The 14,394-nt window shown below is 49.8% G+C and overlaps 1 protein-coding gene across 1 annotated transcript; it reads right to left on the bottom strand.

The window, feature by feature from the left end:
* Nucleotides 1-12,417: 12,417 nt before the first annotated feature.
* ADRA2A (adrenoceptor alpha 2A) lies at nucleotides 12,418-13,752 on the bottom strand (the record flags this gene model as incomplete). The annotated part of the gene is made up of 1 exon (XM_084210552.1): nucleotides 12,418-13,752. The coding sequence occupies one exon, from the start codon at nucleotides 13,750-13,752 to the stop codon at nucleotides 12,418-12,420; it is 1,335 nt and encodes a 444-aa protein (XP_084066678.1).
* Nucleotides 13,753-14,394: the final 642 nt, after the last annotated feature.

Raw genomic sequence — 14,394 nt, 5'->3', positions numbered from 1 at the left:
AAAAAAAATTGCATCCAAAAGAAAGCAGATCTGAAGTGGAGATGACCTGGCAGAAGGAATGGATGACAAGTCTAGGAAGTGAGCAGTTAGTGCTGGGCTCTTTCCAGAGGCACTGCAGTCATGCCACACATTAATAAGTTGTGACAGGCATAAAGATGGGCAAACACCTGCCTACAAAGGCAGCTGCTTCATCCATAGATACAATCACTGAGAAGCTCTGGAGAAGGTTTAGTCCCTGTCCTTGCAGAGCAAGGCTAGAGAGTGGGGATCCAGAATAGGGGAAAACCAGAGTTCAGTTACAAAGCCTCCAAAGACTGTTGATGCAGCTGGGGATGGAGAAACACACTCGAGTTTCATGTACCATGGCAAAAGGATTAGGGTGCGTGTCAGAGCACTTAGTGCACAGCGCCTGAGTTTTTCCCAGGCAAGTGCAGAAGTCTCCCCTCCTGCAGTGCCTCAGAGAGAAAAAAGCAGGGCCTTGCAGAAGGGTTTTTGCTGCAGGATGTTCTTCTTCCTCTGGCCTGGAAATCCAAATCCTCTAAGTCTTTGCACGTGAGATTCACTTTGTATATTACAGCTGTTTCATGCTTATAGCATAATGTTTTGGGCTGCGTCCAACACACGCTAAAAATTTTGCACTGTGAGGTGGATCAGATAGCAGAAGGCAGGGAACACGACCTGAAAACTCAGATTTACAATGGTTTTGTTCTCTGGGAACAGAGACACATGCAGCAATCTGCTGTGACAGCAGGTGGCTTGAGGAGTACTTACTGAAAGATGGATTTTCCTCCCCATCATGCCCAGAGCAAGACAGTCGGGCAAAACAAAGTGATCACAAAAACTACACACAGTGACAGAATCAAAACATGTCACAAGAAAAACACCTTCTGGTGTTGTTTTGGTTTTGAGGGGGGCATCCCAGTTGGGTACCAAAAAGCTCCCAACACTGCCATCAGTCATTCAATCAGTTCCAAAACAGCTCAAAGAAATATTGTGGCTTTGTCCCCGTGATAGCTCAGGCACAATTTAGCTGAAGGAGCCCCTCTCTTTAGTAGGGAGGACTCGAAGCATCCAGCTTGCAGGACATAGGGTGTTCCAGCTTGCAGGGTCTATTTAAGTCCCATGAAGGTTAGTGTGGTTTTGGGCAAGTCATCTTGGAGACAAGGCTACCAAGCAAAGGCAAAGAGGGTGCTCTGAGCTTGCAAGGTGGGGAGCTTGCTCACTGCCCTCAGCCCAAGGGAGTTGGTGTATACAACTGTCTGGCCCTCCCTGTGCCACCTGACAGCTCTCTTGGCCTTGAGCATCATGCCAGAGGATTTGCCTAATGGGCTAACAAAGCTGAGAGCAGCTGAGGCCACTAGAAACCCCCAGACAAGTACAGCCAACACCTACAGACCTTTTCCATTAGATCACCTATTGCTCTCAGTCCCATCATGACATCATCCACAGGCAGAGGCAGATGAGTTAAAGCCCTTTAAGGAGATCCAAGGGAAAGGTTTCCCTCCAGGGACATACTCTGATTCATACTTAGGAAAGGTCCAGTGCTACCCAGTTCAAACACTCCACAGGCTGGTGGTCTCAGTGCCTCGTCACTGTGCTCTTCACAGGCACTGGTCATAAAGGAAACAGGCTGGCTTTTCCCCAGCTTGCTCTGCAAAGGGCAGGTGAAGCCATCAGGCAGAGCTGGAGAGCTGTGCACTCTGTAGAGTGCATGTCCCTGTACCCCTGCCTGAGGCAGAGTGCTCTGATCAGTGCATTTCAAATAAAACACACTCACACTCATCAGCTCCAAAGGAAGAAAAAACTTCTTGTAAGCTTTTCATAGAAGGGCCAGAGGACAGCTGGATCGCTGCTTGGAAAGGGCAAAGTTGGAGCAGAGCTTAATATTAGACTAGTGAGAAGTCTATGAAAACACTCCAAAACTGCTTGGATGCTGCCTGAGTTAGTACTGAAGGGTACCCTGAAGGTTTTCAATCATTTGCAAGGCTTTGGCACCAGCATCGATGTTTGCAACCTGAATTCACTTTGAACACAGTGTTCTCAGCTGTTGGCTGGTGAAAAAAAAATCTGCTTGAGATGCTGAGGCAAAGATGTGAAAAAAGAAGAGAAACCTCCCTTGCTGCTTCTACAAGATTCTCGGGAACAGTGCACCAGAGAGGCAAGGACAGCCAAAAAGGACCTGAAATAGCTGAACAGAAAGACAGCTCTGATGTGGCCTTTGTCTCTCTGAGACATTGCAGGAGGGGAGACTTTTGCAAGGGCCATTCCTTCTTCTACCCCATCCTTTGATATTGCTCCTGCTTCTGCTTAGAGAACTAAAATCATCAGGAATTAGCAGTGGGTTACTCCTTTTCTTACGTGGATGCCATGGCTGATGGGAAAGCATGGCCACCCTCATGCCATTCTCCTGATCCTCAGAAACTCTCACACACTCCCAAAAATCTTCCCAGAGCCATGGCTGAAGATGGCTGCCAACACAGCAAACCTGCAATTCAGGAGCCTGTGGGCAAAGGCTGCTCATTCCCAACCACGCTTCCTTCCAGAGCTGTGCCTGGGATTCCACGCAGTCTGGTTTCTGCTGTGTCGCTGAGAGCCTGCAAGCACATCCCCTGCCTCCAATGAGAGGTCTCCATCCCTCCTCCTCCTCTGAAATGACAGGCTGCATTAGACTGTTCAGAATCACATTTGGTTCTCATTTTCGAACAGACATCCAAGATATTATTTTTAGAAGAAGCTATACTGGTATTTGCAAAAAATAGCCTTCTTTGCTTTTATCCCAAATGGGGTCTTTTCCAAGTTTCTTTTCCTACTTTAGTCATATTTCTGAAGCTGTTTGCATTAAACAAACCAATTCCAGAAGCACATTAACCAGACTCTCTTTGGGCTCCTATTGAATGTGCCTTTCTCTGCATCACAAGGCAAAAATACAATCAGCTTAGCTATCACCTAATTCTCTTCCCCAGCAGAGGAAGCCCCAGTTTGAGGGCCATATATGAGGGAGAGCAGGTCCACTCAGCATTGGCCTGGTGCCACTGACATCCATGCATCAGGAGGGCAGCCTCCCAAGGGCTGGCTTTCCCAGGTGCTGACCTGCCTGCCTGGCTGTGGTCCTGTGGGGGCCCGCAGAAATCTGCTCTGGAAATGGTTTTCTCTGCTTGGCTATGTTTACAGCTCTGAGAAAACCTGGCAGGATAAGTGAAAAGACATCCCTGATGGGTACTGGGGGTTCTGCTGCCTGCTGGCAATGAAACTCAAGGCAATTCAGCAGCACAGAGATAAGCCATAAAAACAAAGACAGGTTTGTTTGGGTTTTCTTCAGCAGATTCCTAGAAAAAGACCTGGACTTAATGAGGTACTGCTGCAGCATCCAGAGACAAGGCAAGCATGGAGTGCTGGTGTCTGCAGACAGACTGCAGCCACAGGAGGAGAGTGCAGGAGAGCACAGCCTGCAGGAGCAGGAGGGCAGAGTAAGGCTGGAAGTCCCACAGTCTGGCCCCTTCCCCAGGGTCTGCAGGCCCTCATGTGATGCTGTGAGCACTGGGGATGCACATACCTGAAGCAAGGACCATCATCATGGGCCTCTGTGCCCTTGGAATCCAGGCTCCCTTGCCCACCACCAGCAAATTGTAGAGCTGCCTTTCCCAGGCATCATGGACAGCACGGACTCACAAGCCCACCCAGACCAGGGATGCCCTTTCCTGGCAGGAAACCAAAAGGGACCCTAAAGACACCAAAGGACACAGAGAACAATTGCCACCACACCAAACACAAAGCTGCCATCCCCAACCAGTCTCTGAGAACCACTGTGAGATTTGTAATGGGGTGGGCAAACATGCCCACACAGCATGAGACCCCCCCCCAGAGGTCCTTAACATCCCTCACCTCCTGCCAAAAAGCTGGCCAGGCACTGCTTCACACCAAGCTGAATGAGATCAGCTTTCAGGTCCTGTTAAGCTTCATCAGCTGGCCCATGCTGAATTATTTATAACCATATTTTATTAATCTACCACAGCTTTTTTCACTCAACCTCTTGCAAGTCACTTAACCACTCTGAATGGGTTGCACTGGCTTCATCCCCTTGCCAGATGCTGGCAGAGGTGAGAGGGACAAGCCATTACTCTGCTAAAGCTTCTGAAATATTCCAGCAGACCAAAGTGGTCAGTTGGACAACAAGAGCCCAGGATTTACCCTCACTCTTGATGGGAGGTCTTACCTAAACACACAAGTCCTTTTGTGTGGGATATGACAATACTTTTGTTTAGAAAACTCCTGCTAGGATAGTGTACATACTTTTAAAACAAGCTCATTGTAGCCCAAACCAAGCAAATTCTGGCTGCAATACTGCCAGGGCCAGCACAGGGCCAAACCCCAGCCCTAGAAATTGGGCACTGGAGGAAATGTATCCCCAGCCCCTCCCCTCCCAGTGTCCATCATCCCTTGATGATGGATACAAGGACAGGCAGGCAGGGACTGTAGCTCCAAGCCATCATTGCTTGGACCAATGACCAAGGGTCATTTTTGCAGTCTCCACTCCCTGGCAGGTGAATTTTGACAGCAAGACAATTTCTAGTTCAGCATTTACCACCAAGGCCAAGAAGCTGATTTCTGACTTGGGGACAGTGGTCCCACTCCTGCTCTTGGGGGGGATACACAGCACCAGCCTGCACAGCTGGTGAGGAGTTAGCTGCCCTCCTTCAGGCAAGATGCTGGTTTTCCACATTTTCCTCTTCAGGAGTGTAATCAATCTGTATGAAGCAATGCTGTTTTCTTCTCAGTTTCTGTTCACTGCCCTGATAAATGAGAAGCATGGGAGAAAACCCTTCCCCATGAGGCTTCTTTCCCCACTGCAGATGAATGTGGCAGGAGAACAGGGGGACAGCCTGCACTGAAGTGGCACCTAAGTCCCAGAAGGCCGTGGCTCAATAATCCTAGAGGAAGGAAAACCACATTCCCACATGGCTGCCAAAGACAAGGATCCAAGAGAAATTTAATTCATATCCACAGATGATACTCCCATGTTACTCTGATCTTTGAACACACTCTGACATTCAGAAGATGTTTTAGCTTTACTGCCCACATAAACATCCATGGGGGCTGCTGTCTGGGGGGAAGAGGGATCTAAATATTTCATTTCAGTCTATTTAATAAAATATTTAATCTATTTAATATTAATTAAATCTTGGTCTGAATAAACAACAGCTAAAAATTCACCTCTTCCTCCAAACATCTGATAGCTTGAAGATGTCAGTCTATGCAATCCCAAGTGAGATGTCAATTAATAAGAGGGGAGGGTCCTATCTTTATGTTCCCAGTTGCTGGAATTGCTGTGGAGGATTGTTTGCCTCCCATAGCATTTCAGGCTGAATGCTTTTGCAGATGGGTGTACAGCAGCATCATCTGGTTTACACCAACCATTTCCACACCCAGCTTCACTGTGTTTTACTTTCCATGGACTCCATTTGTACAACCCCAAGTGTGTGCCCTCATCCCACCCCCAGTCACTGCTACATCCTCAGCAGTGGGAATCCATGAGGCTAAGGTCAGGAAAACAGCTGTTTGGCTCAAGAAAACAGCTGTTTGGCTCAAGAAAACAGCTGTTTGGCTTAGAACCCAGGCCCCTCACAGGTGGATGTGACTGGTGTGAATTATTTCCTAGTCCTTGACCACCCTCCTGGAACGGTTGCACATCTCTCACATCACCCAGCAGCAGGGTCAGGAACAGGCATTTCTGGGAACAATGAGCAACAGCTACAAGAGGAGCAGGTAATTTCCAATGCAAAGGTCTAAGCCAATTAACACCGGGCTTTAAAGGCAGTTGCCACCATGGCATCTGTTGCTACAACCATCTTATTTTACTACAGAAAACCTTGTTTGGACCAAATCCCATCCATAGCAGCCACAGCAGCCAGAACACAGTCTCTAATTAGCCCCCACAGAGCCAACAGTGATGAAAGATTGCCCTGCATCCAGCACTGCTTACCTTGCTCTCCTCGGTGCGTGCCCAGCTCAGCAGAGCAGCATTTAGCTTTTCTTTTCCTCCCTGCTGCACTGTTTAAAAGCCATCTCACCCAAACACTGACTGGTGTTGATGAAAGCAATTATCCTGCTTCTCAGAATGTGTTGGATGTATCTTCATTACCCTGAGACAGCAACACCAAAGGCCCTGGATGGTAAATCTTTCAAAGTAAGCAAGTCAGGTGATTTCATTTGAACTGGACATTTTAACTCTTCTGTTCCCACTAGATTTTGAGGCTGGTTTAAAGCCACAAGATATTTGTTTTAAAATAATAAATGCAGGATTACTTTTAACTAACATCTCTGAAGTATAAGTCTTTGGGTTGTGCTTAGGTTACAGGTCAAACCCATAACCAAGACAAAAACAGGGAGACTCCACTCCCTTTTCACGTTGGCCATGTGGTTGACTGGGGTCGTGCCTCCTCTCTGTGTTTTGGGTGCTCCCTGGGGAAAAGAGGAGCTCAGTGCTGCATTTGGTGTCCCTGGGGAAATGTGCCTTGTCTGGGTGACAGCACAGCAGAGACAGCGAGCATGGAGAGCTGTTTGTGCCACGGAAAGGTTGCCTAAATTAAAAACAGGAACTTCATTCTGACAAACCCTGTTCAAAGAGCCATTTCAGCTCCAGTGTCTGCATCATGGAACCAAGAACAAGCTCAGCCTTACAGAGAGGACTTAGCACTAGATTGTCCAGGAATTGTGACTGCAGGAATAAGCTGGGAAAGGGGGTGCTCCAGCAGGGTATAAATCAGCATCCCAGCAGCCAAGCTGCCAGGTCTGCCACACTCAGGGTCCAACCCTGCATGGTTTGGTCTGCAAGAGGAACGGTTTGTCCGAGTTCTTCTAAAAGTTATCCTGGTAGCAGAAGACCAGAAGTCAGCTTTTCACACTTCAAAAAAGTTCAGTCAGTTCAGAAAAGAAGTTTGGGTACAGAGTCCTAAATATTTATGCATTTATTTCATTTGTTACTTGGGGAATCTTTCAGTAACACCTTAAGATGTCAAACTTAAGAAGAATACTTTGCAGCAATGCCACATGCACAGATGAAGAAAAGGCAGCCTTCACCAGAAATTATTTTATCAGAGATGTCCAGCAATGAGATGGTTATTCTTTTCTTTTTTTCTGTTTGGAGCAATTGAAAAACAAGCAAGAAAAAAGGCCATAAAGTCATGGTCCAGCAAAACACAACTCTTTCAAGCAGCAACAGAGCAATCTATTCCTCCATGCAGCAGCTGACTTAAAGCAAATGTTTCTCATGTCTGGGAGTGAACCCTGCAGCAGGTCACAGAGCTCTGGAGGACCTCAAGGCTGCTCCTGCAAATGCAATATCCTGGGCTGTGCCCAAACCAAGGTGGGCCAAAGGCTGCAGGCAGTGCACGCAGGGAAGCAGGGATGCTCAGGTCAGCTCGTCTCACCTCCTGACAAAACCCATTCACCTCATCGCTCTCACGCACACCCAACTGCTGGTTTTTTCTCAAACATGCCTTTGAAAGCCCTCCAGACCTCCTGCTGCAGAGCACTGCTGACAGGAAACACATGTCAGTGGAATTTCTCCACTAGTGCAAAAGGCACTGCTGGCCCCAGGAATTCTCAGAGCACCTAATGACCCCCAAGCCTCCTGGGAAGGGTCCTTGCTCTTCACTATTCCCTAAAATCTGCTCCAGGCCACCCTCAGAGACACAGAAGGAAAGCAGACCTTAGATCCAAGCCAGCAGAGATGCTCTCTTCCAACTTAGCCAGCATGGAATCGAGGATCACACGAACAGACTAAACTAGAGCCACCTTAAGCAGTTTTAAACTAGTTTAAGCCAACAAGTTGATACCTTTGTTGATGACACCGGTGCTCAAGTGAGGGACTTGTCTTCCTGCTCCCTTTTATGGTCTATCCTCATGTATCTCTACTGGATTTGGGTGCTGAGACCCACCCCACACTCCCATACTCCTGGATGTCCTCAATATTTGTGGTCCTTCTTGGGAAATGAGTTCTCCTAAAGGACAACTGAAATGGTCAAGAAGGTGTCTCAAGATGGAAGAATGCTGCATGACCAGCTCAAACATCAGCATCTCCATTCAACACCTCTTAACAACCCCTGCTCCACAACAGCAGGCCTTCTCCTCCTCTGGCATGACACCTCCCTCCTGGGACTAGCCACGGTCTGCCACCAAAAAGGCATGGATTTTTGTATCCTCCACAGCCCTGCTCACCATCCCCTCTGCTCAGCCTTCAGGATATTTGGGATTGTGCTGTGGCCTCCCTGCACTGTGACCCCCAGACAGAATTTCACCTGGGCTTCCCAGGGCTCAGACTATGGCACTTTCTGTTCCCAGAGGGGTTGGGATCTGGTCCTGAGCAGTTGTGGGCTGAGGGAGCACCAGTGGCTACTGCAAGGGGTGGGCTGACACAAATTCTGCTCTCTCTTCACTCCATTTCTACAACTTGAGATAAGGCACAGAAACCACAGCCACTACAAACATTTCACAAGTCACTGAGAGGTTCCTATAAACCAGCTGCAAAGAGCAGCTCATACCAGAGAAGATGAGAGCTGCAAGTGGAGCTGTCTGCCCGAGCACTGGCTGCAATAATGGAGCAATCTCCACAGACTTTGAACTTTTCCAAAGAACAGGGAATGTTAAGAAATAAGACAAAGAGCTTCAACTGGTGAAAGTTGCACAGGCAGAGGGGCCACCACCCACCCCAGAGGGAACCTTCTCCTGGGCAAGAGGATGCAGGGTGGGACTGGGGGTGCTTACAGCGCAGGAAGGCCAATGGACCCTGCCTGAAATCCGCCAAGGCTCCTCTGGGTGTGGGAAACTCATTTTGTGTGAGCAGAGTGACTCAGGCCAAGTCCCTCCCTCGCTGGAAAGAGGCTCCTCTGTGTGGCCAGCTCCTTGGCCCCCTGAGAACGTGGACCAAAACCCCATGGAAACAAATGAATACATCAGTAGTTCTGAGGGGATCAGGGACAAGCCCTGGGCAGGCAGCCACAGGTCTCTGCAAGGGCAGCCCTGCTGCTCTTGCAGCTCTCCCCAGAAGCATTTCAGGACATTTGCTCCACCAGACCAACTCATCTGAGCCCTTCCTGCACATCCCTTGTCTGGCCCCTTTGTGCCTTCCTCGGGGGTCCCCACACAGGGGGAGGCATGCAGAGTCACCCCACAGAGTGAAACCTCTTCCAGGGCAGAGCTGGCAGTGGAGTCTCTGCCTGGTGTTTGCTGTGCCAGCCTGGCTGGCTCCCACCCAGCTGGGGAGACAGGTCCCCCTCCCTCCCCTCACACCATTAACCTTTCAGCCCCAAAATAAAAGGTTATAAAAAACAATCAAAGTTCATTACATCCCTTAATGCGTCATTTGTGAGAGAATGACCTGGCAGCAGTGATGGGGAGGGAGGCAGGGGGAGAAGGGGAAGAACCTCAGTCTCCCAGCCCCAAACCCAGCAAAATACTCTACTGTCCACTCCAGAGATTTGGCAGCAGGACAGCTGACAGCCAGAGGGGTGGAGTGAGTGCAATCAATGGCTATCAATGGGATCACCTTGTGTCCCAGGAGCTGACCCAGAGTCTCCCGCGGGATCTGCTCTGTGAAACCCTCCCAGGCCATCAGGCTCAGCCAAGACCAGAGTGGAAGCAGGACACTCTCCCCAGTCCAAGTTCCCCTGACCTGCAGAGGCCACCGTGAGGTGAGCCAGGGGTTCATCTCTGGGCCACCATCAGGTGCCCTGCACCCAGCAGTGACGCTGCCTGGCCCCTTCACCGTGCCCAGCACCTCCAACTGCAACCCTGGGCATTGGCAGAGTGGGGCCACCAGAGCAGCAGCTCCCACACGGGGCTCTGGTCATTTATTTTCTCACCAGAAGCAGTTCCACATCCAGTGGGAGAACATTCCTCCATCACCTCCTTCAGGGAGGGCCTTGGCAGCACTGGTGGAAGGGCAAGCAAGCTCTGGCTCCCGGGGGCTGGAATCAAAGGCCCACTCAGGTGGGCACTGCTGCATATATCACAAAATGTTGCCTTCCTAATTGCTTCTAATCCCATTGGCAAACTGATTATTAAAAACCCTCCCAAAGGCTGCAAAGGCCGTGACAGGCAGGTCCCCAGCAGCAGTGCCAGGCTGCACTCCCAGGGTGCAAATCACACCCTCAAACCCCACAATCTTTTCTTTAACAAACACATGATGCCCTGCCCGTGGCCCAAAGAGGAGAGGGGGGTGGAAATACCCAAGAAATGTCAAGGACTCATTTGTTATTATGCCACTGCATAATGAACAGAGCCATTGTTCCTACCTGGGCTGACAATCCCTTTCAGACAACACGAGTGCTTTTCCCAGTGTGTTCTTCAAAAAATGGCAAGACCAAAGCTACAGTGAACAGTTCAGAAAATAAAATGAAATACAATACAATAAAACAGCTAACATTATTCAGAGGATTTTCACACTTGATCTGTAAACGCTTTTTTATTTAATAAAAATAATCATCCATTATAGCAACTTCTGCTCATGGTTTGGTTTTGTTTCTGTTTTGTTTGTTGTTTTTTTTTTTACATTAAAGCACAGTTTATTTGCTTTCCTCACCTCTTGAGGATTCAGTTCTGAAAATGCAAGTGAATGTAAACACTGCTCTCCAAGTCCCAAGATGCATCCGGGGATACTTGGAGTTAATTAGAAAGTCAAAAGAGAGAGCAAAATCAACAAAACACTTCCCAAAAGTAAAAATGTATTTTTAAAGTCTCTTCCTGCGTACCATACAACTCCAGAGAAGGCAAATCCATTTATACATTCAACGTATACAAACTTTGCTTTCTCCAAACCATTTCTGTGACTTGTCAGCATTTGATAAAGCTGTATTCCTAACATTAAAAGACTTGCAGATTCATTTATTTATTGTGTTAAATCAAAAGTTTTTCCTATAAATGTTCTCCAGAAATTTATTCATGGCACAAGGATGTTAGATTTGTTCTGTCCATTTCTGTTTTGGATTTTTTTTTAGCACGAAGAGCTGAAAACCATTTCAGGAAAGAGTGTAAAAGCAGTATTAACTCTCTCTCCTGCTCCAATCTCACAATATTTACACTTGGATTAAAAAAAAAAAAAAGAAAAGCTTAATTACACTATAAAATAATGGAGAAACTGGAAGTTAAGTTTCCCATTTCAGAGTTTTGCCTTGTATAAGACTGAAAGAGGGATGCTTCCCTATTTCCTAGGAAAGATGAGACTGGCAGGTTAAAAACTGAACTCTTTCTTAATTGAGAAAGACAAATGGCCACTGTGCACAAACCCCTTCCTCTCTGCAGGAAATCCTGCAGGAGTTAAACCATCACAAATCAGCACAGATGAGATAACATGATATGCAGAGCCCTGCTGTTTGCTTTGAAACGTTACCTATTTACAGTTGAGGTGGAGGAAGCAAGTGAGCATCGAACACATTTCAGTGCTGCAGAGTGGTATAATATCAAACAAGATTAACTCTGGGGAGCTTGGCAGGGTCCCAAGGCTCAGGCTGCAAGGGAGACAGTCCCTGTTGCCTGGGACATCCCTGCCTGCACAGCAAAGCCACCGCTCCGTCGGGCTCTGCTCTCACGAGTAACGAGACGGCAGGTGCCATCTCAGCTCTGTTGTGTCACAGGCAACACAGAAATTAAACAGAAACAGGTATGACATTAAAAAAAATAGCAACAAAAATAGCCAGTCTGGTGAGGTCTGTGATCCTAAGCTTATAGCCAAAAAAAACCAAAAAAAAACCAAAAAAAAACCCAGGAATTTGGGAATTTTGGTAATATTATCAAACTGTCCGGTAGGAAGATGGCTCTAGTTGGTCAGTGGTTTTGAGTGAGGGGCTTTGCAGGGGGTAGGAAAAGAAAGACTTTTAAGGTATCAAAGATAATTAAAGCATTCACAGTTTCAAAGCTGCTTGCCTTACAAAAATTAAGACATTCAAATTCAAGAATACAATACTGTATTTTACAAGGGGGTCAAAATTCATTACATATACAACAGGGGAGGGAAAAGACACAACAAAATAAAAAAGCCAACACCTCTGGTGTGGCATACTCCCTCTTTGTTGTTCATCACACAGAGCTGAACGATGTTTGCCTTTAAAGAGTCAAACTAAGCAGTCATGAGAATATCCACTGAGAGATTCTGGCAAAAGAAAAAGAAAAAAAAAAACTAACAAAATAAACCAAGCAAGTCAAAGGCCATCCTCCCCTGGCAAGTTGAATGCCACAGCTCAGACCTCCACTTGCCTGCTGCTCCTCACTGCTGCTGCCTGGTGCTCCCACAGGCTCATCTCAGGTTTTAAAGGCTTCCTGCTCACAAGCTGAAGGAAACCATCCCATGCAAGCACAGCCCAAGAGAGACGTACTTTACACTCCTACAAAGTCTTGCTTAGTCCTGCCGTAGCAAAGGGTCCTTCAAACACTCCTTTTCCTCTCTATCCTGCAGAGGATCCTTTTGAAAGCCCGTCTGAAGTCATGGTTGAAAATGGTATAGATGACGGGGTTCAAGGAGCTATTGCAGTAACCGAACCAGAAGAAGAACTTGAAGAGGGTGTCAGGCACGGAGCAGCTCTCGCAGACGGCCGTCAGCGTGTAGGTGAAGAAGAAGGGGAACCAGCAGATGACAAAGACCCCGATCACCACTGCAAGCACAAAGGTGAAGCGCTTCTCCCGATTCTGCCTGCCTCTCCAGCGGGATCCTTTGGTGTTCCTCTCCTCCTCTGTCTTCCTGGGCAAACTGTCCCCGGGCTTAATTTGGCTCAGCTTAGTCTTGGTCTTTCCTTTTGATGGTCTCTCTGACTTCTTACACTGGTTGTTCTCCTGGTGCTCAGAGGAAGAGGTCTCCTCCATGTCTATGCCATTGACCTCTCCCTCTTGCCCGCCACTGCCTCCTGCTGCCTTCTCCCCGTTGAGCTGTGCTGTGGCTGGCAGGTCCTCCTTGTCAGTCAAGCCATTCTGCTTCTTCTCGGGGCGCTCCGCCCGCTTGTTCGGCGGGACCCTTGTTCTCCTCTTGGCTATCTGGTAGATGCGCATGTAGACCAGGATCATGATGAGGCAGGGGGCAAAGAAGGAGCCGATGCTAGAAGAGATGATGTACCACTTCTCATCGTTGATCTTGCACCCTGCCACCCCCTGGTCAGCCTGCTGCCCGCTCTTCTTCTCGATGGAGATGAGTGGTGGGAAGGAGATGACAGCCGAGATGACCCAGACGATGAAGATGATGCATTTGATGCGTCGCGGGGTACGCTTGAGGTTGTACTCGATGGCTTGTGTGATGGACCAGTACCGGTCCAGGCTGATGGCACAGAGGTGCACGATGGAGGAGGTGCAGAACAGCACATCCAAGGCCAGGTAGATCTCACACCACACTTTGCCAAAGTACCAGTAGCCCATCACCTCATTTGCCAGTGAGAAGGGGATGACCAGCGTGGCCACCAGGATGTCAGCTGAGGCTAAGGAGACCAGGAAGAGGTTCTGGGGGGCTTTGAGCGCCCGGCTGGTGAAGACAGCGATGATGACCAGGACGTTGCCAAAGACGGTGAAGAGCATGAGCAAGCTGGCCAGGCTGATGAGAGTGATGGTGGTGTGCAGAGGGTACGGCGCGTCCCAGCCCGGGCCGGCCCCGCTGTCGTTGAAGGTCCCATTAGTGCCGGGAGGGGGGTAGCCCTCCTCCTCCTCCAGCTGCCGCTGGTACTCCATGGAGGAGAAGAAGTGGCCCCTCTCCGTGAACGGGCGCTCCAGGTTAAACATCAACCCCGGCTGCGCGGACACCCCCGCCCTTCGCCCCGGCTCCACCCGCGCCGCGCCCGGCTCCGCGCGGCTGCTCCGCTCCTACTGTGCCGCCGGCCGGGGCAGAGCGGCGCGCCGGGGGCCGGGGGGCTGCGGGCGGGCACGGCGCATGCTGGGCGCTGCCCCGGGACCCCCGAGCGCGGCGGGGCGGGCGGAGCGGGGCCGAGGCTGGAGCTGCAGCCGGCCGCGGCTGCTCTGCCTCGCTCGCCGCCGAGCAGCTTTATAGCCCCGGATCGGGCCGGGGCTGCCGCGTCAGCCCCACGTGGGGAGCTGCCCCCGGTGCGCGCACACGCACACACAGACACAGACAGAGACACACATGGACGGGCAGACACACACACAGCCCGACTCGCACACCGCGCACCCTGCACCCACACGGACACTGGCGGCCCCCGCACACGCCCCTCGCTCGGCGCTCACGCCCGCTCCGCGCACACCGCACCCGCCGGCACCGCCTGTATTTGCACACCCGCTCGCTCCCCGGCACCTCCGCGCACACGCCCGCACCCACTGTCGCGCTGTCCCCATCCCACGGTCTCGCCCAGCCCGGCTCTCCGCCCCGCCCGGAGAGAGGAGCGGCCCCGCGGAGCGGACCCCACTGTC

The sequence above is a fragment of the Fringilla coelebs genome (genome assembly GCF_963513975.1).
Source record: "Fringilla coelebs genome assembly, chromosome: 8".
In the NCBI taxonomy this organism is placed as follows: Eukaryota; Metazoa; Chordata; class Aves; order Passeriformes; family Fringillidae; genus Fringilla; species Fringilla coelebs.
The sequence above is the reverse complement of the archived record's forward strand: the minus strand, read 5'-3'. Positions and strand labels throughout refer to the sequence as shown.